Below are 25849 nucleotides of genomic sequence, written 5' to 3'. Positions count from 1 at the left end.
CTATTTCAGATTCTGTGTCTCCCTCTCTCTGACCCTCCCCCGTTCATGCTCTGTCTCTCTCTGTCTCAAAAATAAACGTTAAAAAAAAATTAAAAAAAAAAAGAAATAAAGGTAGAGACATTTACTGAAACCTCAGAAATACAAAGAAACGAGAGACTACTATGAGTTATCATATGCCACCAAATTGCACAACCTAAAAGAGATGGGTAAATTCCTAGAACTATACAACCAACCAAGACTAAATCATGAAAAAATAGAAAATCTGAACTGATGCACAACTAGAAAGAAGATTGGATCAATAATCAAAACCTCCAAACCAAGAAAACCCCAGGATCAGATGGCTTTACTGGTGAATTCTTTCAAACATTTAAAGAGGAATTAATGCTAGACCTTCTTAAACTCTTCCAAAAAGTTGAAACTCATTATCTCAGGCCAAAAGATACCAAAGCTAGATAAGAATACTATACGAAAAGAAAACTATAGGCCAATACCCTGATGAACCTAGATATAAAAATCCCCACACAAAATACTAGCAAACAGAATTCAACAATATATTTAAAGGATCATACACCATGATCAAGTGGGATTTACTCTTGAAATTCAAGGATGGCTGAAAATATACAAATCAATAAATTTGGTACACCATCTAAACAGAATGAAGGATAAAAATCTTTTTTTAAATATGAAATTTATTGTCAAATTGGTTTCCATACAACACCCAGTGCTCATCCCAACAGGTGCCCGAGGATAAAAATCTTATAATCATCTCAACAGATGCAGAAAAAAAAACATAGGACAAAATTCCACATCCTATCATTATAAAAACTTTCATTATATTATGTATGTAAGGAATACATTAACATAATAAAGGCAAGTTCACAGCTAACATCATACTTAACAATGAAGAGGTAAAAGTCTTTACTTTAAAATTAGGAAAAAGACAAAGATTCTCAATCTCTCCACTTTTCTTTAATACATTACTGGAAGTCCTAGTCAGAACAATTAGGCATACATATATACATTACTTGTTTATATTGGAAAGAAAGAAGTAAAATTCTGTTTACACATGACATGATTGTATATACAGAAAACTTTAAAGCTTCCACAAAAAACATTAGAACTAATAAATTCAGTTAAAGTTGCAGGATACAAAATCAATATAAAAAATCAGTTGCATTTCTACACACTAGTGACAAACTATATGAAACGGAAATTAAGAAAAAATATTATTTATAATAGCACTAAAAATAATAAAATATTTAGGAATAAACTTAACCAAGGAAGTAAAAGACATATATACTGAAAACTATAAGACATTGGTGAAAAAAATGTAAAAAAGACACAAATAAAATGGAAGAGTATCTCATGTTCTTAGATTAGAAGAATTAATATTGTTAAAATGAACATACTACCCAAAGTAATCTACAGATTCATTGCAATCCCTATCAAAATTCTAATGGCATTTTCCACAGAAAAAGAACAACCCTAAAACTTACATGGAACCATAAAAGCCCCTGAGTAACCAAAGCTATCTTGAGAAAGAAGAACAAATCCGGACACATCACATTTCTCGATTTAAATCTATAATAATCAAAATATTACAGTATGGCCTAAAGGCTGATCATAAAAAGTGATCTGTTTATCAACAATGACCAATGGGCACCTGGTTGGCTCCATCTGTTAAAGCATCTGACTCTTGATTTGGGCTCAGGTCATGATCTCACTGTTTGTGAGTTCCAGCCCCATGTCCAGCTCCACAGTGACAGTGCTGAAACTGCCTGGGATCCTCTTTCTCCCTCTCTCCACCCCTATCCCACTCGTGGGTGCACGTGCACTCTCTCAAAAATAAATACATAAACTTTGAAAAAAATGACAAATGAAACAGATCCAATGACCAAAAATAGACCAATGCAACAGGATAGAGTCCCCAGAAATAAATCCATACATATATGTCAATTAATTTTTGACAAAGAAGCCAGGATAGAAAATGGGGAAAGAATAGTTTCTTCAATAAACAGTGTTAAAAACTGGAATTCAGATGCAAAAGAATTAAATTGAACCCCTATATCTAACCATTCACAAAAATTAACTTGAAACAGATTGAAATCTTAAATATAAAATTGAAACTGCAATACTCCCAGAAGAAAACAATCAAAGGGAATATTTCTTGATGTCGGTCCTAGCAACTTTTTTTTGATATGACAACAAAAGCATAGGCAACAAAGCAAAACTAAACAAGTGAGACTACATCAAACTAAAAAGCTTCTGCAAAGCAAAGGAAACAACAAAATGAGAAAAGCCTGTGGAATGAGAGAAAATATTTACACAACATATATTTGATAAGGGGTTCATATTTCATTTATCCCCACCCCTGGTAAAAAACCTTTATCACAGATCCTGACCAGTAATTAATTTTTGCCTTACCTTGGGGTACAGGACTTAGTGCAGTCTTGGCTGAACATCAGTCTGACTCTTGGTGGAGCCATCTCCCCCAGCAGCCTTTCCTATGCATGATATGAAGTAAATGACAGTGGGCGTCTGGGTGGCTCAGTCCTTTGGCAACCGACTTCCGCTCAGATCATGATCTTGCAGCTCATGAGTTTGAGCCCTGTGTCCAGCCTTGTGCTGACAGCTCAGAGCCTGGAGCTTGCTTCAGATTCTGTGTTTCCCTCTCTCTCTGCCCCTCCCCTGCTTGCACTCTCTCTCTCTCTTTCTCAAAAATAAATAAACATTAAAAAAAATAAAAATAAAGTGAATGACAGTGAGGAATTTATACAATTCAGTAGCAAAAAATCACAAACAGTCCAATTTAAAAATGGACAAAGGATCTGAATAGACATTTTTCCAAAAAATATATACAAATGACCAACAGATACATGAAGGTGCTCAACATCATTAATCATCAGGGGATACAAAACAAAACCTCAATGAGATACCACCATACATCTATTAGAATGTCTGTTATAAACAAAACAAAACAAAACAAAACAAAACAAAACAAAAAAACATACTGATGAAGATGTGAAGAAAATATAACCTTTGTACACTATTGGTGAGAATGTAAACTGGTACAGACATTATGGAAAACAGTATGGAGTTTCCTCAAAAAATTAACACTAGAAACCCCTATGATCCAGAAATCCACTTCTGGGTATATATCCAAAAGAAATGATATCAGTATCTAGAAGAGATATTTGCACTCATGTTCATTGCAGCATTATTTACAATAGCCAAAGTACAAAAATAACCTAAGTGCTCATGTATGGATGAATGTATAAAGAAAATGTGGGATCAATGTGCAGTAGAATATTATTCAACCATAAAAAATGAGATCATGGCTTTGTGACAACAGAGATATCTCACAGAGGGTAAGTGCAATAAGACAGAGACTGAGAAAAGCAGATACTGAGTCATATCTTTTATGTATGTAATCTAAAAAGCCAACAAACAAACTCATAGTAAGAGTATAATTATAGCTGCCAGGGCATTGGGGGTGGCGGAAAGGAAGACGTGTTGGTCAAGGGGATACAAGCTTTCAGTTATAAGATGCATAATTTCTGAGGACCTACTGTACAGCATGGTGAGTATTGTTAATACTGCATTATGTACTTCCAATTTGCTAAGAGAGGACATCCTAAATATTTCAACACACAGAAGTGCCTGGGTGGCTCAGTTGGTTGGGTTGAGTGTCTGACTTCGACTCAGGTCATGATCTCATGGTTCCTCAGTTTGAGACCCACATCGGGCTCTCTGCTATCAGCACAAAGCCTGCTTCAGATCCTGTCTCCCTCTCTCTCTGCCACTCCTTCTTTCTTTCTCTCTCAAAAATAAATAAACAGAAAAGAAATTTTAAAAATTTCAACATACAACACATACAGACATAAGGTAAATATTGAGGTGATGGATGTGGTAATTTGTGATAATTTCATAACATACATGTATATCAAATCATATGGTACACTTTAAATATATACAATCTAATTTGCCAACTATACAAAAACCTCCCCTGCCAAACACACACACACACACACACACACACACACACACACACACACACAAAACAGAAGGCCCACCAGTCTTTTTCAGAAGAAAAAGTGAAATTCTTTTAATCGACTCTTTCATAAAATTTACATGGCATTGATAATTGGTCAAACTGTATATTAAGAAAAAATAGAAATAACCTTAGAAAGCAATTGGGAAATTATTTATTATTTCATCTTCATGTATAGGCCGCCTTTTAGCTATGTCAGCACACCTACTTTTTTGTCTCTAGTAATGCTTTTCTATATTATATGTATTTTTTTTCTGATGTGTGTATTTTTTATTCCTTTTTCAGATGTCTTTCATTTGGGGATTATTGAATAAATAGAGTCCTAAAAGAATCAAATATGTGTGAGAAAAATAATGTGATGGGAAAAAATAAAACCGTATCCACTTAAGTAGTATCCATTTGGGGCGCCTGGGTGGCGCAGTCGGTTAAGCGTCCGACTTCAGCCAGGTCACGATCTCGCGGTCCATGAGTTCGAGCCCCGCGTCGGGCTCTGGGCTGATGGCTCAGAGCCTGGAGCCTGTTTCCGATTCTGTGTCTCCCTCTCTCTCTGCCCCTCCCCCGTTCATGCTCTGTCTCTCTCTGTCCCAAAAATAAATAAACGTTGAAAAAAAAAATTAAAAAAAAAAAAAGTAGTATCCATTTAAGTAATGTTTTGGATAGCAATAAAATTCTTATAAGAAGATATATTTTTGTCAAAAAATAAACTGGTCCCTTTGTATCCCAGCCCTAAACAAAACTTTATTGTATTATTATTTTTAAATTTCCCATTTCTGGTTTTGTTCTAGGTTCTGCTCATACGTGTGTGTACGTGTGTTTGCGCGTGCATGTGTGTGTCTATTTTTACAGATTTTGTCTGGCTTTTAGGATGTCATAAGGAAAAATAGTGTCATTGGATTACAGAATAGATAAGGAATAAATATATAGACTACAGCAAGCACACGCAAAAATTAATTTCATATTGATTTGATAATCTGTGGTTGGTTTTAGCATGGTATACCAGTTTTATTGCATATCATTGCGTTCACAGTATTAGGTAATTTGGCATGTAATTTGTATCAAAAGTGTTCTCTCTTGCTTGGAATAACCAACAAACCCTGTGCCAGCCCATGAAAGATTACCCTTTGCTAAGAAAGAGAAAAGGGATGGGAGTCAATGCTCACAGAGGAAGAACCGTGTTCGCCTCAAGCTTATTCTCATTTATTGCAGTGTCAGACCAGTCACAAATCTCAGTTGACTTGTTGTGTACAGAGGGCATACATCTCAGGCATGCAAAAACAAAGGGTACATGACAATCACAAGAGAATAATCAAATCAGAGATATACAACAAAGGTCTATGTGTCCTATTGTTTTGCTAAACTTTGTATACAATGTATAGATAATGGAGTTCCCCTGGGACTGCAGAAAGGCCTGGGAGGGCAGGCCCAGGAGCATTCCCCAGTCTGGGTGGTTTACTCAGGCCTCCTGCATTCCAAGAGACCCAGGCCCCTCCCAAGTGGAACTTCAGCCCACCAGAAATCTCCCTGTTACATTTTAGCTAGCCAGGCATCCTCAGTAATAACTCCAACACTCTCCAGATCATTTTAAATAGCAATAGCTATATATTAATCACATAACTCTATATGGAATCATATTAATTGCAATACAAAACTGTCTTCACCAGCATGACTCCTAGTCTTGGAACTGAGTTGTAAATGGATTATATGTTGATGTCCACAGAAAGATCAGAACTAATAAAAGAACTAGTTGGCATTAATCACCTTTTTCCTTGGATTCCCATAGTGCTTTATTTGTTCTTAATTTAAGAACTTAATTCATTCTGCTTTGATTTAGTGTAATTTCTCTGCAAGCTCATCACCTTTCCCAGACTGTGAGTTTCTTGTATAGTGTCCTGTCTAGTTCATCTTTCATATCCTACATCTGTTAATAATTGTTCGTATATTAAATGGTCATAACTCAAGAGATATTTTTTTTCCTTTATTTAGAGTGTGATTTTTAAATTTCTTTTCAGAAATTTGGTACAACTGTATAAAAGTGAAGATGACACAGAAATTTCAAAGAAGATTAAGAGTCACTGGACTTCCCTGGGCCTAGAAGATGTACAGTTTGTAAATTACTCTGTGTTGCTTAATCTGCCAGGCCCTTCTGCCAGCTCTGTGTCTCTGAGCAGCAGTGGCCAATGCTTTCATCCTAATGGCCAGCCTTGCAGCGAAGAAGCCAGAAAACACAGCAGCCAAGATCTGCTTTACTCATACGCAGCCTATTCTGCCAAAGGAACTCTCGAGGTAATATGACCATTTGTCTCTGTCATTTATAGTGAAACGGAATTAGAAAACAACAGCTTTCATCTAAATTGAACTCACTGGCAAGATGTAACATAAAAAAGTAACCATTAAATGTTCTCAGTGTAGAGGTGCCAGGGAAGGGGAAGGAAGATTTGGATCGCTTGACCTTCTTCTTGTCATATTTCGAAAGTGAAAACATGTTAGAAGAATTTAATTCAAAAGTGTTGAATGTGTGACTGAGTCATTCAAATTTTGTTTAGCTGGTATAGGACAAGTTCATTTTATTCTTTGGTTTTTGAAGAGGCACATGTTAATGGATTGATATGGACAGAAAGAATAGAAATGAAAGCAGTTGTGTTTGAGATCGTGTACACACACAAGAAATGAGGTGGAAAATCGATATGATTATTCACAGATCCAAGATTTGAGATACAGCACTTCTGCTTTCTTGATGGAGAGCACAGGAGATAAGGAGCCAGATGTGGATTATTGCTTTACTTTTTCTGGCTTAGCCAGTTCTTTGGCATGGCAGTGAAGTGCTTGGCTTATAGAGCCTCATGGACTAGTTTCAGATCTCATTTCCCACAGTACTTACGGTGACTTAACCATCTAGGGCTGAGTTCCCTCATCTCTGTAATGGAGATAATAATAGTTGCATGTTTATAAGGTTGTTGTGAAAATTAAATTAGCTAATATATGTAAATCTTGGAGGACAGAGCCTAGCCCACAGTAAGGACAATATATCACTTAGATGCAATATATATTTGGTTATGTCTCCTTTATATAGGCGAATTTTCTGTCTCCATGTAAAAATACCATGCGCTTAATAAGCACATTTTGTTTCTTTTATAAACCTTTAGATTGCCTCATTTAAAACAAATGAAACAATACTATGATTCTGGCACAGATTTTTAAGAATCTACCTTGTTAACTCTGATTAATATATTAAATATTTAAATCATTTGAAGTAACTGTATAGATACATTCTTATTGTTGGTTTTTTTTTTCTTTTCATTTTTGGGGAGGGTGGAGAGTGTCCATTTACTGGTGGTTCCATATTGTCTGCGGTCTGTTATGTCATTCTCTGACTTTTAGCAGAAGTACCACATATATAACCACTACCTTGGGAAGCCTTATCATTCATTAAAAGTTAATAGAATATTAATTTCTGCAGTATTTCTAGTGTATGACTCATGTCATTGTATTTGATTAATATATACTATTTCTGGTAGGCAACGATGGAAACTTCCCTGTGTGTCAATGAAAAGAAAGGGAGACCTGCCAGCACTCTTTTGTTGGTTCAGAAGTTCTGGTCTCAAGTCAAGATGCTTAAGTTACCCTACATACTTTCTCCCAGACTCTCAAACCTTCATTAGCCCCTCACAGTTCCACCTCCCTCTTTATTTCAGTTGATTCATCTCCTAGCCTTAAAAAAATAAAAGTGTCCAAAACACAGAGCAACAAAACCCCATAAGCTAGTGTGGGTCCTTGGAATCACCCTCATCAATTTGCTTTTCAATTTATTTATTATTCCATAACTTAGGTGATATGGAAAAGCATGAAAGTGTAATTTGTGTCCCTGTTTCCTCAGCATGGGCCTCTAATAATCTGCCGGGCCCATTCGGTTAGTTTTTTATGTTCCCACGTAGCCACATCTCTCAGAGTTCTACACATTTATCTTATCAGTTATAAATGTTTAAATTTTCCTTGTTCCATATTAAAGAAACCAAGGTCTACTATAGAATTGTGGAACTGCTTAAATGTCTATGAAGACATACGTCACTTTGGGATTATCTACCATTTATAAAATGCTATAAAAAATACCATTTTAAAAAAAGAAGTATGGAGAAAGATTTAAAGAAGCTATTAAAAGGGAAAAATAAACTTAGCTATCATGTAGAAATATACTCTACATTTGAAATAAGGCCTAAATCAACGGGAGTAGTGTTAGAGGAACTGAAATGCAATTATGGATAAAACAAACACCTTGTATTTGAAGAAATTAACCATGCAAATTAGATGAAGGAAGACACTAATGATAACTATTTTTAGAATTATATTAATAATTCAAATCCATTTTACTAACTACATAATAATTTAAATATTTATATCAATAAATTTATTGATGTTGATTTTTTTAAAACTCAAACTATATTAGCATTATGATTTTCAAATGCAAAGCAGTTTCTAGGTGACTTTTATATGCATATAGAATATTTGCATATATTTTATATATATGTTTTAGACAAGTGTATTATTGAAACTCACATATTCTAATTAATAGGATGTGGGTGATTTTCTGTATCTCTTCAGACCATTCCCTAATTAAAATCAAGCTTGAGAGGTTGCTGCTGCTGACCCACTTTTTGATTTTGAGTACACTGGGTTTGCATGAATTTCTATCAGGCTGAGCCATTAACCACTTGTTAAATTATTCTAGTCTGAGTGCCAGCAAAGCTCCCCACTACTTTTGCTGTTGACAAGGTTATTTGTAGAAGAGGAGTGCCCCTTTTCTTTGAAGAGCTGTCATGTCCATTCATCATATGACCGTTTTGTCTAAGCTTCCAATTTTTGCTTTCTGGTAACAGTCTAAACAGCATTTGTGATATCTGAGATCTACTTCAAAAACCTACTTAGTGCCAGCATGATGGATGGTGTACTTTGCAACTTCTTTGTAATTCATTGTGCACTAGAAAGGTGACATTGTTTACCCCATCATAATGACAGGTGGGTCAGTAAAGGGGTCCTAAGGAGAGTTGTCCTGTCAGATGCAAAATACATATTAAAATGGATACATAAATAATTTAGCATGAGTGAGGTTAGCTTCAGGGAGTAAACAGTGATTCATATTTTTATTAAAAGATAAATATCAACTATAATGTCATCATACTACCAAAGACATTGGTAGTGAATGCTGACAATGTCTAGTCAGTTTTATAAATAGAATGTATGGCTTTATGTAATCCCTGTGCAATTATTTCTTTTCTCCTTTGTGAAACCCACATAGCTGCAGAAAAGCAAAGGAAACAATTAATATTTAATATAGGTTGGTGAGATTGGAGTCTACTGTGTTTATATTTTTGAACAGAGGATTTGTTTTCATTTTAATACAGTTTATGGATTTGGGAATTTTCTTCCTGTTAAGTATTATTTTGTGTCTGGAAGTAAAAACAAATAATGCAATTTTATGGAGAAACTTATTTTCAACAACTCATTAACTGTGTGCATAAGATAGATTGTCATCAACACATTTATCATTACCCCATTCCTCAGAGAGCCCAGAGTAGCATTCTTCCTTACTGGCTGTACAACTGTGGGTTGGTCACTTTAGCTCTCTAAGCCTCAGTGTTCTCATCCATATAAGGGGAATGGTATAGTACCTCCATTGGCTGTGGTGGGGAAGAAATCATAAACCATGTAGAGCACACAGAGTGCACTTAGAAAGCACTCTGTAAAAAGAAAAAAAAAGAAAGAAAGAAAGCACTCTGTTGGCTATTGTTATTACATGGTATAAAATAAATACATTTAAATGGGAAAAATTAAAATATCAGAAATATATATCATGATTTGAAACTTTCATGATATTGTTTGAATGTAATCTTCTAGTCTTCTGTTTAATATGACAAATATTAACAGGAAAATGCCTTGTTAATTATGAATAAATAATAAAATATAATATCTGATCACATTTTTAATTTAAAACTAACAGCTCAAAGAGTCTAGGAGTAAATATTTTACTTTAAATTCATAATGACAAATCATGTTAACTTGGATCTGAAGAGCATTGCTTATTCTCATTTTGTAAAATATCAAGCCATAGTTTAACAAATGATATCTAAACTCTGTATCAGGGGCGCCTGGTGGCTCAGTCTCTTAAGCATGTAACTTCGGCTCAGGGCTGGAACTCACGGTTCCTTAGGCAGAGCCCCACATTAGGCTCTCTGCTGTCAGCTCCGAGCCTGCTTTGGATCCTCTGTCCCCCTGTTTCTCTGCCCCTCCCGGGCTCATGCTCACTCTCACTCTCACTCTCACTCTCACTCTTGCTCTCGGTCTCTCAAAAATAAATAAACATTAAAAAATATGTACCTTACATATAAAATTTACCTCACTTCAGTGGGTGCTGCAAATTCAGTTTTTTTCAGAACTAGAAAGATCTGCGGAAAAGTTGATCCTTAGGTTTATGTATTATTTCAATATGCTAATCTAATTGATTTAAAATGTTTTTTAATGCTTAATTTTTTTTTTTTTTTTTTTGAGAGAGAGAGAGAGAGCGTGCATGCACACGCGCAGGAGGGGGATAGGGCCAGAGAGAGGAAGACACAGAATTGGAAGTCAGCTCCAGGCTCTGAGCTGTCAGCACAGAGCCCAACATGGGGCTCGAACTCACAAACCATGAGATCATGACCTGAGTCTAAGTTGGACGCTTAACTGACTGAGGGACCCAGGTGCCCCTAAACTAATTGATTTTAAAAGCAGCAGAATTCTGTCCAATTACTTTCATGGCCTCCAGGAAGAATTCTCTTGAATGAATTTGCAACTCCTTCAATATCCTTACCTTAATAAGTTGAGTATCATTTATTAAATAAAGTGCCCTATGATTATTAATTTGTTTTTCCTTATATTTTAATTTGATAGTGAAAGATTAGGTGACTAATAGAGCGTTTAGCCATCCGGGTTTGAGTAATATAACAGGCAACATTCAACATTCAGCAAATACTTACTGCGTACCTCTTAGGTGCCAGTCACAGGGGACAAAAGTGATAAATAAGAAGGCTCTAGACACTGTCCACATGCAACTGGCAGTCTAATAGGAGAAACTGTCAGGAAAGTAGTTACAAACTGCATGGCTCAATACTGCTATGAGGCTATGAGCACTAGCAAAACATTTAAATATTCTACACTCCAGTTTCCTCATCTATAAAATGGGCAGAAACACTCCCAGATATGAGTGTTCTGAAGATAGACTGAACACCATTTATACGAGCTCTGTAGTAAAGTGTCTAGCACTGAGGACATAAATAGATACTGATTTTCTTTTTCCCCCGTATCTTGTCATAACAGTCCTGTCCACATCAATCTTTCTCCCAAGCCTCCCTTTCTTTCTCCCTCTCTGTCTCAAAGGCCTTATGTTCAATTTCCAACTTTTTTTTTAATGTTTATTTATTTTTGAGAGAGAGGTGCAAGGGGCAGAGAGAGAGAGAGGGAGGCACAGAATCTAAAGCAGACTCCAGGCTCTGAGCTGTCAGCACCGAGCCTAACGTGGGCACAAACCCACAAACCATGATATCGTGACCTGAGCTGAAGTCGGACGCTTAACAGACTGAGCCACCCAGGCGCCCCCAATTTCTAACTTTCTGTTAGCTGGGATTTCCTGTGAAGTCCTCTTACCATCATCTCTCTCTTACTATTATGCACCTCTTACCTTCCTCTGCTTCTTAGCTCTACGTTGCCAAGACCTGGGCACAAGCTTCAACCCATACCTCTAATGCATACCCATTTCTGTTTTCAACCACCTAGGAAAGCCCTGAGTAACATATTGTTCTACACTTAAAAGGCCAAGTACAAGTGCCCCAGTGGTGTGCCAGAATGGTTCATGTCAGCTTGTTCCTGATAGTGGAAGTCAATTCTGTGCATTTCTCCTAATTCTGGTCTAATATTTAAACCACAGAAAATGGGGGCGCCTGGGTGGCGCAGTCGGTTAAGCGTCCAACTTCAGCCAGGTCACGATCTCGCGGTCCGTGAGTTTGAGCCCCACGTCAGGCTATGGGCTGATGGCTCAGAGCCTGGAGCCTGTTTCCGATTCTGTGTCTCCCTCTCTCTCTGCCCCTCCCCCGTTCATGCTTTGTCTCTCTCTGTCCCAAAAAAAAAAAAAAAAAAAGTTGAAAAAAAAAAAATAAATAAACCACAGAAAATGTTTAAATGCTACACATCAGGGATCTTCACCCCCATACCCACCCCACCACCCTCCTTTCCCACCCCTGCTGAGATCCCTTTTATGAGCATACAACTTCCCTGCACTCAGTACTCAGCAAGAAACAGTTTTGCCAATTATAGCATGGCCACAATATTTGGGCAGGGAACATATGCTATTGGGTAAACAGTGCACTCAAATTCCACTTCAAACCCCTTACACATTCCATCCAGAGCCACAGAGATCACTCAAAAGTCAATAACAATATTTTAAGAGGCAGAGAACTTCCTTCTGATTTCTGTTTGAAAGAGGAAGTTCCTTAGTCAGATGAAGTTCACCTTTCACATAGAGCTGAAGGAAGATCCAGAGGTAAATTCTTTTCAAGAAATTTCCTCAAATTATGTCAGATGTAAACCCTTCTGGGGTAATTGCTGCAAAGTGTCAACTGACCTTCCATCCACTTTCTGAAGCAACTGACACTGGTCCACCAGCTTCCTTCATTGATAAATTTCCTAAAATCCCATCCTAATCTGATCTCTACCCCTATAAGAAAATCCTAACAGAACTGTGCCTAACTCTGGTTAAATTTCTGTATTACAATAGTTTTAACTTAACTTTTTTCATCTTTTAGGTGGGTGTGCATATATTAGATTATAAAACATTTTGCAAATTTTTAAAATAATTACTGTGTGTCAAGACAATTAACTGCTCTGGTTTATCTTTGTTATTTCTGCCATAAAAATGTGGTCATCATGTCAATAAGTCATACATTCAGTATATCATTGTAGCAGATATTTTTTTCCAGCAAATTTATATATTACATGCAAAAAAAGTGATAAAAATGAATCTTTTACACCAAAGACCACAAAACTGTGTGTATGTCTTAGTCTTAGTGCTGGATCCATTTGGGGTGTACTAGTTTAGCACACTAGCTGGTATCCCTTCTGATTGGCTAGGAGCTCATTTTAACTGATTAGTACTTGTGTTCTAGTTATTAAAGATTTTAAATAACTAAATATTATTTAAAAAGTTATTTAATATCAATCATTGTTTAACATTAAAATATTAAATACTCTATATAGTTTCCTACTTATGCCAACCCCTAATTGGTCTTGATCAGCTAGAAGACCATCTTGAGGAATTTGAGAAGGTGATGTCTGATTAGTGATGTCTGCCACAGGATCGGGAGGAAACAGTATTGCTTTTCATGCTTCAGTACAGTGTGGTTTTCATAAAGATGTGCATGATGGAAAGCCATTGAGTGAACTTGAAAAGGAAGTACTAATATAATTCTAGGAATGTCTGAAATCTGAAGTCTTCATAAATATTAACATAATAACCCTTTTTGGAAAAGACAGAGGTAAACATGGAAGCACATTTTGATTTTACAAGTTTGTAATAGACACAAGCACTAATTTGAAGAGGATCCAAGGCTAGATTATGTAAGATGGTAGTAAATTTCTGAAGTAAAACTTGTATTTAGGTGAATAATACTTGTGATGATACTGTACCTTGTCAGTATGAGAACTGCTTGGGTTTACCATTTCTGACTCTGAGTAGAAAATTACTGTTTTAGTCAAAGCAGCAATGCTTTTCAAACATTCTGTACATTCAGAATCAATTAGAAAAGAGCTGAGAGGATACAGAGTGATTGATTTGGTTGAAAATGTCAAGTCTGAAAAGTTTCAAAGCATACATCATGTCATAAGCGTGAATAATTTTTGCTACCTCAAGTTAGAAGAGAAACATGGCACTGGATTGTTCCCTAGTGTGGAGCACAGGCCACCTAGTTACTTTCCATGATTGTTCTGTTTATTTTATTTAGCTGACTATAGGACATGACAATTCTATTCATTGCTCTTAGTTATTCCCTTCTGTTGCTTCTGCTCAGGATATTTTCTCCATTTTTTTTTTTTTTTTTTTTTTTTTTTTTGCGTAGAGCCGTAAAATCACCGATGTAACAGAATATCAATTTTTAATGCTTTGATTTTTGTTATTGCTAATTATCTGCTATGATTCCTTTTAATCACATATCTTACTACAAAATATAATATAACTACAAAATATAATCATATTTTAATATTAGTATTTATTTTTAAACTGTGTCACTTATTCTCTTATCTGCTTCTATATGGCCCATCCCCCCTGCTGTCATTTCAATACTATAATATTTTAATAAAGTATAAAATATTTGTTTTTGGTTTTTTGTTTTAGTTGTTGCTGCTTTTTTTTTAATGTTTATTTATTTTTGAGAGAGAGAGAGAGAGAGAGACAGAGCGTGAGCGGGGGAGGGGCTAGAGAGAGAGGAAGACACAGAATCCAAAGCAGGCTCCAGGCTCCGAGCTGTCAGCATAGAGCCCGACACGGGTCTCAGCTCACGAACTGTGAGATCATGACCCGGGCTGAAGTCGGACGCTTAACCGACTGAGCCACCCAGTTTCCCCAGTTGTTGTTGCTGTTTTAAGTTCTTTGTTCTTAGTCAAAAATTAATGCATAGAATTTAAATAAAAATTAATGTGTAGACTTTTGTATATCTCTCCCTCGTTAAAAAATTTTAAAACAGAATGGAACTAGTTTCATTTTACTCTGTAACCTCTCCATTACCCCCTCCTATATGTCAGGGAAGTCCTCAGTGGAAAATTTGGTGCACACGAATGAATAGTTCAACAAGTACATAGATTCTTGCTCATTTGATATTTTCCAAAGGGATTAGTCAGATGTAACTAAATCCTTGGTATTTGGACATAAATTAAACACTGTACCCCAACCGGTTGAGTGGATGATTTTCTAGTGTGACAGAATACATACAATAAGAAAAGGTTCATTGTGGCAACAAGAATGTGTGGAAAGAAGTGGCTTGACATTTTGTCATATCATTGTATATTGATTTTTGTCTCAGAAAATTCAGTTGCTTTCTTGCAACTGTGATTTTTCAGTTTGCTTGAAGGTAAATAGGAAAGACTTTTAGAAAAGGACCTGATTCAGAGGCATCCTTTGAAGGTAATAGATACATTTTTATTATCACCTGTTAACCCATGAGAACACTGATTTCTGTAATTATTGATTTTTAATGAATAAGTCAAAATAAATTGGCTCAAAGTGCATAAGCCAAAATAAATTGATATAATGATGCTGTGTTGAGGACTATTTTTGTGAAAAAAAGAAACAAAAGCCTCTTAATGTTAAAATGCTTGACTCTATTGATATGCTATTTAAAGAAAGATAATGAAAGAGCTCTTTGATTAAAATTGCCATTATTGAGGCAAGCTTTCACTATTTTCCAATGATATAAAATGTCTTTTACAGAAGTGGCATTTTTGTAACTGTCACACCTTTCTGGTATGTATACAAACAAAAAGTTCAAAGTCTAGCCTACACCCTCCCAGACCAGCATGCTTTTCCTCCAATCTCTACTAGATATGAAAAATATGTTCATTAATATAACCAAGAGAGGGATATCCCTATTTTAATATGGTATCAGTGAATCACACATAATTAGTAGGTAGCTTGAAATTTTGAAATGAATAATATGAATTCTCTCATTTTTCCAATGTGATTATTAATATTATGTGATCATTTATTTAATCAGGCTTTTAAAATAATAAATCAACAGTTATTTATATGATAATGGTATAAGCAAACTCAAAAATTGTATTAATAAGGCACTGATTTAATCACATTGTATAGAAATAAAATTATAACCCAAAGCCATTCTGACAGAAGTGTTAACAACTTTATTTTCTTAGGAAATCCATTTGAAAATACAGCTTTACTTTTTAGAGATATTGTATGAACTGTAATCGTTTCAGTTTAAGACAGTTAACAGTGTATGGTGGACACCTGGATGAGGGCTGAGAAACGTGCATGATGGGCCCTTCGCTGAGGAAAAACAAAATCTTATCTATCTATCTATCTCTCTATCTATCTATCTATCTATCTACATATATCTATCTACATATACCTATCTATCTACATATATATATGTAGTCCAGTGATGTCCTAAAGAGAGTCAGGTTCAAAGTAGAGAAGGCACATTTACTTGGGCAACAGGGAAATACAGTTCATCAGGTAGGTAACATTTGAAATGGGCTGTAATGTGTCAGTAAAGCTTTGAAGATGCAAATGAAAGGGCCAAGGGAATATTTCATGCAGGAAATGTTTCCTCTAACAGATCTGCTGGTATCTTGGTGGTATTCACATGTTCTTCTAAACACAGAATTGTTTCTTCACACGAGTGTTCTATGGAGGTCCTTTGCATAAAACTGGTAAAAGTAATTAGCTCCAGTTGAGAAGAGTGGGAATTTATAGGTCTGGATTCTCCCAACTCTGTTCTCATTGTTTGCCACCTTAATGCCTAATGTTAGCTCCTTAATGCCTCAGTGTATATATGCTGTAGTTTGAAACAGCACATTTCATATAATTTTATCACTGGAAAGCATAACAACTACTATTTTAATAATAAAAATTATTGAAACCAAACTGGAAAGGAATCATCTTGGCTCATAAGAATATGTGTTTGATAGAACCCTCGGTGTGGTACTTTTCAAGGAGAAGGAAAGGGGCAGCTATGTTAGAGAATTCCATTAGAATCTTAGAAAGGTATAAAATTTTAGCATTAATTAAAGGGGATTCTTAAAAATAAGAAATATTGATATAGAATATAAGACAACTATATGGATGGGAGTGGGAAATATGACTGAAATTGTAGTTTGGGATCATGTTCTAAAATCCTTGAATGCCAGACTTGTGCATATGGTTGGTTGGACAGGTTGTATCTTGCATAACCCAAGGAGTTGTCATTCACAACTGAACATGTGCACCACCTGAACAGCTGTACGTGATGGGCTTTGTTTAGTTTGGAAAAGAATTGAAAGCCTTTACGTTGTTCTCAAGTCAAAGAATGGTGTAATTGTTGTTGAGCTATAAAGAAATTAATCTTGTAGTATTTTGTAAAATGATTCAAATTTCAGAAACATAAATATACAATATACCAAACTTGGTCATCTGCTAGGGGAATGAATTGGGTTTGTAACTTATCTAGAAGGGAGAGGGCAAAGTTCAAATTACTCTAAAACTTTTTCTCAAGTTACCAGAAGAATTGTACCCTGACAGAAAAATAGAAAGATCATGTTTGTGGTGATTAGGTCAAGGTAAGAGTGGAAATAGTTCTCCTTTGACTATTTCAAATTATTGTGAATGATTTTGTCACACTAAATGGACAGTTTGCTAGAATTCTTCCTACAAGACTTTTTTTGTCTTTTCTTCTCTTTCAGGCTGAAGTCATTGATGTGAGTTATGGAAATGCAGATGACTTAAAAAGGATACAAAAAATGAAAAATACAACGAATAAGATTGCACTCCTGAAATTAGGAAAATTGCCATTACTTTATAAGGTTGGTCCAATGGCTGTTGCTGGTGGGGTGAACATTTTATTTTGTTTTGTTGAAGTTACATGCCTCTGTGAGTGGAGAGAGAGACAGAGGCAGAGACAGAGAAAGAGGGAGAAGGAGAAGCACACAGAGTCAGAGAGTATCACAGGAAGATGACTTTCCAAAATAGAATATTTTAAATTAAAATCTTTAAGAAAAATAGTTGATGTCATTATTAATTACTTGAGACAGAAGATACTTTAAGCCAGGTATTGATGAGTTTGTGGGACCTTGATAAAATTGGCATACTCTTCACAATAATACTGATGTAGTAGAATGCTAAAATTGAGAGCCAGAGTGTCCTCCTCCTAGGACATATGTGAAACTATTATCAAAACTGACTAATTACTATGTGCTTTGTGTTAGACAAGTATCCAGAAGATTTATACTCCTTAATGATTGATTTTGTCAACTGTATAACTTCACAGTTACTGACTGTGCTCAGGAATTTAATTAAAATATAATATGCTAAGGAGAAATAGAATTTTGATTTATTTTATTTAAATAGAAGTTTATTAACACTTATCCAATAGATGCATTTACATAATTAAAGCAGCTCTATCTAAGTACCTCATAATGAACCACCACAATAGACAGCCACTACTGCTCATTCTTACTTCATTTCCCTTTTCTATTTAAAAAGAATGCTCAGTGTAGTTGTGGCACCGGCACTCTCTGGTTGTGAAGATATATTGGGTTTCTCTTCACAAAACCCTTAAAGATTTTTGCTTCCTAGAGCCAAAAAAAGTTTCCAGAAATCTGTTTGTATACTCTGTAAGGAAACAAGAGAACAGGTGTGCTTCTTTGTCATTATCTTCTATGGATGCTCTTATACTTAAATCAATGCCTGATAGTAGATAATTGGCCAGATTTTAAAGTAGTCTTGAAAATACATTGTTTGATATATATATATATATATATATATATATATATATATATATGTGTGTGTGTGTGTGTGTGTGTGTGTGTGTATCAATGTGATATTAGTTTCTTAGCAATGTAATTTGTCAATATGTAGTAAGTGACTTAATCATATTTTGATCCAATGATTCTGGTTTAATCAATATATTATAAAGGGGAAAAAACAGACAATAAAGATCATCAATGATGTGGCAGATTTTAGAAATGTTATATATGTCCAGTTTAGTATTGAAAATGATGCTACATTTGTATAGCTGAATACTGTATAATTACAAGGTAAAGAAGAATTTTGAACAGCATGTGAGCATCCTCTTAAGTCAAACAAGTTATAGAGAGGACATTTATAATAATTATAATAATAATTATATTATTGTTACATCTAAAGATAGCATGTTAGTAATATGGGATAAATACTTTTCTAAGTGTTGTTGTTGTTGTTTTTTAGTCTTCACAATAATCATGTTGTTGAGGTAGGGACCGTTATTATCTTCAATTTACAGGAGAGGTAACTGAGGTAGGAAAAGAATAAGCAACTGGCTCAAAGACAAACAGCTAGTTAGATGAAACAATAAGGATTTACATCCAAGCAGTTTCATGTCACATTATGAGTCTTTAATGTGTAAGTAAGTGTATGTGTGTTGTTAGAGTACTTTGGTAGATAGATGTAGCTAACTAGCTAATCAAATGATAATATATATATGAGTGGGTGTTTCAACGTGACCTACCCAACACCAATGTGTCAAAGGAAAACATTAAAACCATGTCAGTCTATTGTTGAACCTCTTATATCTGTGGTATAAAAGGTTTGGAGGATGGTGGGGAAAGAAGATTTTATGAATAGAAATTTTAGAGAAATTTAAGTTCCATTGCAAGCCTAGTGATGAAGGCTTCAATGGAACCATGTGGAGGGCTTAATGTGTGTCCTCTGCAATATGGGGAACATGGTAGACTGGTGGCTGACTCACCTGAGAAACCTGTAAGTAAGGGATGAGTTTGACGCTCAGCATCTAATAAATGAGTAGGAAAGGAGTGTCTGTGTTGGGATTGGCCTGTCTCCAGACCTTGGAGCAGAAAAATATATGTCTTTATATATTTATGCAATATCAATATCTATCTCTATCTATAGATAGATATAGTTATATATACATGCATATATTTGCCTGGGACCTAGAAACGGTGTCTATTATTGGCTCTTTAAAAAATAAATCAAAGTAGCTGCCTGTGTAGTCCATCTGGTCTGGAGAATGTGCTGATGTTTATAGCAACTCTTGAAAACGTAGAATAGAGCAGTAGAGAGATAACAGAAATTCATATTGACCTGAAAACTACCCAAAGAGCAAAACTAATCTGAACTGGTATATTTTCTAATGAAATAGAATAGTATAAGGAATTACATATTTTTGTTAAGCTACTTGACTTTAGCCTGGTCAAATCTGAAGTTCTCTGGTCTGGGCTAGACTAGCAGGAGTGGATTATTTTCTCCTGGCAAGAAATGTTTTGCCTGCCCACACCCCCCCAACCCCCCATGTTTTGATGTACCTTCTTTTGACCCAAAAAGGCTCACAGCTATCCAGTGTTATTTACTCCAGTCTGTAGGGACCAATTATATAAATTGGGTTAATGGAATTATGGATGATTTCTACTTCTTTATATTTTCCCATTGTTAGTAATATGGGCTAGATAATATTCTAAGCTTTTTAAGTGTACTATCACATTAATCTTCATAATAATCATATTATTGAAGCAGGGACTCTTATTACCTTCAATTTATAGACAAGTATCATTACTGCATGAGGAAAGAAAGAATACAGAGTAACTCCTTCGTCAACAACAGACCTGAGCTGGCAGAGGGCAAGAAGATGAAATTTTAAATCAAGGGTGGAGTTTTGATCATGATGTGAGACTATGTATTCTAATTATTTAAGACAAGTGACTCAAACTGATTATAAGACTTTTTAAATTACCAATTATCAGAAGAAGTCTTCATCTAGCAGTCTGGGGATCTTCTCTAGGTATGTTTTGAGTGGGCAATAGGAAACAGAGTAGCATTGCCTCTGGTATATAAATCCTGCTTGTTCAATATACCAGTGATCTATATGACTAAAATGCTGTTTGTGGTAGGGGCCAATTATATGAATTGAATTGGTGAAATTATGGATGATTTCTATTTCTTCATATTTTCCTGAATTTCTAAATGTTCTATAGTGATTGTGTATATATTGTATAAGCAAAACAAGCAAAAAAAAGCCTTTAAAAATTCAAGTTAGATAAGGCATTCACAAACTTTCCTAAGTATTTATAGGCCAAATATTCAAAATCCTCACCAGTAGATTATGAGTTAACACAGAGCAAGTGTTATACAAATACTTTGTATTTGACTTCTCCAGAGAATATTTACATTATGAAACCATTGGCCATATCTACAAAGTAGTGAATTAGTGGTTTATCTAGAATGGGACACAATTATTAAGAGCCTGGTATATTTCCCCTGATCATTTTCCTTTTAGGCCCATGAGTAGATTTAACAAGAGATCTATGCAGAATCCCCCTCCAGACAGAGCCTTACCACAAACTTAGCATTATCTTCTAGGCAGAAGACAGGGCATCCTTTCTTTAACTTTTTAAATTCCACTCTAGCCATCTCTGTTTTCTGTGGATTATCCCAGATATCTGAGGGAATCATTGATAGTACATTAATATACAGTCACCTAGTAAAGCAAAAGTAAGCATTGATTAGATAAAGTTGTGCAGCATGGTAACAGCTGAGCTTGCTTAACTGGTCCATCAAATATATTCTGGGACTGAAAGTGGAAAGTGTGTTAATACAGTAATACAGATGGGCTGAAAAAGGCAGAGAACCACTTGACTATTTTGTGTATCACTACTGCTAATCATGATTCCAAATAAGCATCTGGACTGGGTACATGCAGCGGAATGAGTGAAGAGAAAAGTTAATCTGTTCTTACTTGTGTAGTAGTTACTAAATCAAGTTCAATAATAAATATGGGAGGGATTCTCTGCATCTGAGATAGAGCAAAAAGGGAAGTTAATTGTGATGTTATCTCCTAAAAAATGAGTAGAAAAAGAATCAGTGGCCAAGGAGATCTTATTAGTTTTATCATAAATACTATGTATGTGTTGATTTAGCCTCCGTGAAGGGTTTGATGAGAAAATCCCTATACGGTGTAGCAGAAAGTATGAAATGCAAATAGCTTTTAGATATATGCCTTGACATCCATATTTTATTACTGCAGGGAAGAGCGAACCCAGTTCTCCAGGTCTAGCTTGTGCTAGTTCCCTTAAGCTTAAACCTTAGAGAAAAGGCATTAGGTTTACTTTAGTTTTGTATTTTAGCAGTTTATTTTATAGGAAAGTGCTTTACTTCTTTAAGCTTTAAGACAGAATATTATTTTATATGTCATAATGGATTCACTTAGATTTCTCTCAGTGACAATCTGAAACATAGTAAAGCCCATCTGAAGACCCTCACGTATTTCCAAATTGCTGAGTAGCACTCTAGTATGAAATTTATTTTATAAATGCAATAAAAGCATTTGGCTTTCTTTTTAGGGCCATTTTCACAAAAGCAATAATAAATTACTGTATACTGCATGACAACTAGAAATTGTATAAATCCTGCTGGAACATGGAGGCTGGGCCATTGTCTAGGTCTACACCAGGTATCAGCCTCCCGTCTTATAGGAGTCAAATGTGTATGCAGTGAAATTACAGGTAAATACATATACTTATGCCTTTTTTGCATGGTGAAATTACACATAAAAATCCACAAATGCCATTGCAGTTTTTTATAAATGGAGTAGCATACACCACATTTCTAGTACTCACTGTTACACAGTGTAATATCTGTTTTTAGGGGCTCGTAGGTTGCTCAGGCTGCTAAGCAACTGACTCTTGGTTTAGGCTCAGGTCATGATCTCGTGATTGTGAGATGGAGCCCCGTGTCGGGCTACACACTGAGCTGTGGAGCCTGTTTGGGATTCCCTCTCTCCCTCTCTCCCTGCCCCCTTCCCCCTGCTCTCTCTCTTTCTCTTTCTATCTCAAAAATAAATAAACGCTAGGAGTGCCTGGGCGGCTCAGTGGGTTAAACATATGATTCTTGGTTTCAGCTTAGGTCATGATCTCTGTTTGTTAGATCGAGTTCCATGTTGGGCTCTGTGCTTGCAGTGCTGAGCTTGCTTGGGATTCTGTCCATCCCTCTCTGCCCCTCCCTAGGTTGCACACACATGTGCATGTGTGTGCGGGTGCATGTATGTGTGCTCTCTCTCAAAATAAATAAACTTAAATAAATAAACACATACATAAATAAATAAACAAACTTTAAAAAAAGTCTCTTAAAAAAGATATCTGTTTTTAAATTTTCCTTGTTTACATTTTTATCCTTATGATCAGAGTTTTAACGATTCAGGAATCCAAATGATTTTGTAATTTCCTACAAGTGAATCATTTTCCTTTCTATTCATCCGATAAGATTTATATTTTAATATGAATTGTACATTGTTTGGCCAAGTGTGAAACTTGACCAACTACCACTTAAGTTCCTAAGGCATCTTTACACAGACAGGTAGGCCCCTCAGAAGAGCCTGGAGGGAAATGAGAGGTAGGAAACAACAGTCAGGTGTTTATACTTTTGAGTAGAATGTTTCCCACAGATTAGGAATGAGGAGCATTATTTGAAGAAAAGTGAGCTTCATACTGTTTACTTACCCTACAAAATAATCAAATTTAAATTGTTGAGTTGGAGATTTAGAAAAATCTATAGATATTAGTGATTTACCAATCAATATTCAACAAATGGACAATTGGATGATCAATAAGAAATCTTCTAGTTTAGGTAAAGTAAATTCTGAGAAACACTATAGTTGAAAATAACTTCACATGAAGTATACGAATGCTTTTCAGATTTGCTGAACTATACTTTGTTCCATTTATTCCAGTATCCTTTTTTTTTCTGATGACATTAATTCAATCCCTATGATAACTACATTTAAAAAGAATTCTTTTTCTTCTAGTTAATAATTAACAGCATTTACTTCAAGTGGTAGAAGTTTAAGTTGGTAAACCTAAAATTTAATTTCTTATTTCCTAAAATTAAAATATGCATTTAATTAGTAGCATCAAAAATATGTGTTGCCTAGTACAATAATATAACAATGTAAAAGGATTCAATAGTTTCCAGAGATAAAATATTCATGGTATATCTTGTGTGCGTGTGGTGCACATCGGTACAACCTTATGTGTGATGTGGCAATAAGGCTGGAAAAATAGGAAAAAAGAGAAAAACCCCCTTTTATTTTTAATTTTTTTAAATGTGTATTTATTTTTGAAAGAGAAAGAGACAGCATGAGCAGGAGAGGGGCAGAGACAGAGAGGGAAACACAGAATCCAAACAGGCTCCAAGCTCTGAGCTGTCAGCACAGAGCCCGATGCGGGGCTCGAACTCACAAACTGGGAGGTCATGACCTGAGCTGAAGTTGGACACTTAACTGACTGAGCCATCCAGGTGCCCCAAAAAAGCCCTCCTTCATTGAATTTTAATGCAGTATAATTTTTTCTGGTATTATTGATCCTAGCAGATCTATTTATGCGGCACTATGTGAATATTTCAGATGAAAAAATATTTAAATCAGCATTGTTGCATGGTGTTTTCAGGTGTAGTTTTGTATATGGAAGCAAACCTGCTTTTTTCTTAATATAATTTTTGAAAATATTTTAAGAAAATGGGGCGCCTGGGTGGCGCAGTCGGTTAAGCGTCCGACTTCAGCCAGGTCACGATCTTGCGGTCCGTGAGTTCGAGCCCCGCGTGGGGCTCTGGGCTGATGGCTCAGAGCCTGGAGCCTGTTTCCGATTCTGTGTCTCCCTCTCTCTCTGCCCCTCCCCCGTTCATGCTCTGTCTCTCTCTGTCCCAAAAATAAATAAACGTTGAAAAAAAAATTAAAAAAAAAAAAGAAAATATTTTAAGAAAATAAAAGCAAACACTATCTTGATACTTACAAAGGGTATACTTGCTCACTGACTGATTTAATGAGGCACTTCAACCCAGTTCTCAGAAGTAATTACAAAAGAACAGTGCTGCATATTTTGTGATTATAAGACCCTAGAGCTGCTCTGTTGAGCACAGAAAACATGGTGAGGACTAGAACACAAAATCAGAAAACAATGGTTTAATGCATTTAAAAGCTAAATCTACTGGGTTTTTTTGTTTTTGTTTTTGTTTTTTTAAGCAGAACGCTTTCCATTTTCCACTGATTGATTTTAGTTATTTTTCTAAATAACTTAGACTAAATATTACCGTATCTACAAAAGTTAAATAGTTTTTGTTGGAATACAACTTCAATCATAAGTTGTAATGAAAAAACTTCGGAGTGTGTCATCATTCTGCCATTTAGCAATCAGACTTTAAGAAAGCGAGTTTAAAACTCGCTTGGGAGGCGAGCCGCTTGGGCCGCTTGGGAGGCTCAGTCAGTTAAGCATCTGACTTTGGCTCAGGTCATGATCTCATAGTTCACGAGTTTGAGCCCCATGTCGGGCTCTGTGCTGACAGCTCAGAGCCTGGACCCTACTTTAGATTCTGTCTCCCCCTCTCACTGCCCCTCCCCTGCTCGTGCTCAGTCTCTCCCTGTCTCTCTCAAAAATAAATAACATTAAGAAAATTAAAAAAAAAAAATAAAAAGAAGAATAATTAATCGAAAGCTTCAGATCCTAATATTCTAATTCCTAATATTAAAGCATTTTTAGTGGCTTAAAACCAAATGAGTGTGGACACCTGGGTGGCTCAGTCGGTTAAATGTCCTGACTCTTGATTTTGGCTCAGGTCATGATCTTATGGTTCCTGGGATGGAGCCCAGCAGTTGCAGTAGGCCTCTGCACTGAGCGCAGGGAGCCTGCTTAGGATTCTCTGTCTCCTGGCTCTCTGCCCCTCCTCACCTCATGCTTTCTGACTCTCACTCTCAAAATAAATAAACATTAAAAAAATAACTAAATGAAGGTATATCTACAAACCTTCAAAGTCTATAGTGAATGAATCCCAAAATTTAGAAGTCATGTCTGTATTTTACCTATGTGATAATATAATGTAATTAAATTTACTGATCATTTGAATATTAAAAAATCATAACAAGTGACATCATGTATTAGATTTTTGCGTATATCTTGTTCTTATATGGTCAACAGAAATAATACCCAAGTATTCACGCACGTTTGGCACCACAGGGTAGAAAGCATGTTGTTTCTTGT

The 25849-nt window shown here is 35.6% G+C and overlaps 1 protein-coding gene across 7 annotated transcripts in view; it reads left to right on the top strand.

Moving 5' to 3' along the window:
- The window catches only part of NAALADL2 (N-acetylated alpha-linked acidic dipeptidase like 2), a 1353416-nt gene that overhangs the window by 783517 nt on the left and 544050 nt on the right, over positions 1 to 25849 (top strand). For all 7 annotated transcript variants that reach the window (XM_045502933.1, XM_045502931.1, XM_045502932.1 and 4 more), the window contains 2 exons: positions 6061 to 6334; positions 17519 to 17638. In XM_045502933.1, the coding sequence (XP_045358889.1) occupies positions 6061 to 6334; positions 17519 to 17638 (394 nt within the window). The remainder of the gene's footprint in view (positions 1 to 6060; positions 6335 to 17518; positions 17639 to 25849) is intronic.

This window comes from Leopardus geoffroyi, chromosome C2 (genome assembly GCF_018350155.1).
Source record: "Leopardus geoffroyi isolate Oge1 chromosome C2, O.geoffroyi_Oge1_pat1.0, whole genome shotgun sequence".
In the NCBI taxonomy this organism is placed as follows: domain Eukaryota; kingdom Metazoa; phylum Chordata; class Mammalia; order Carnivora; family Felidae; genus Leopardus; species Leopardus geoffroyi.
The sequence above is the reverse complement of the archived record's forward strand: the minus strand, read 5'-3'. Positions and strand labels throughout refer to the sequence as shown.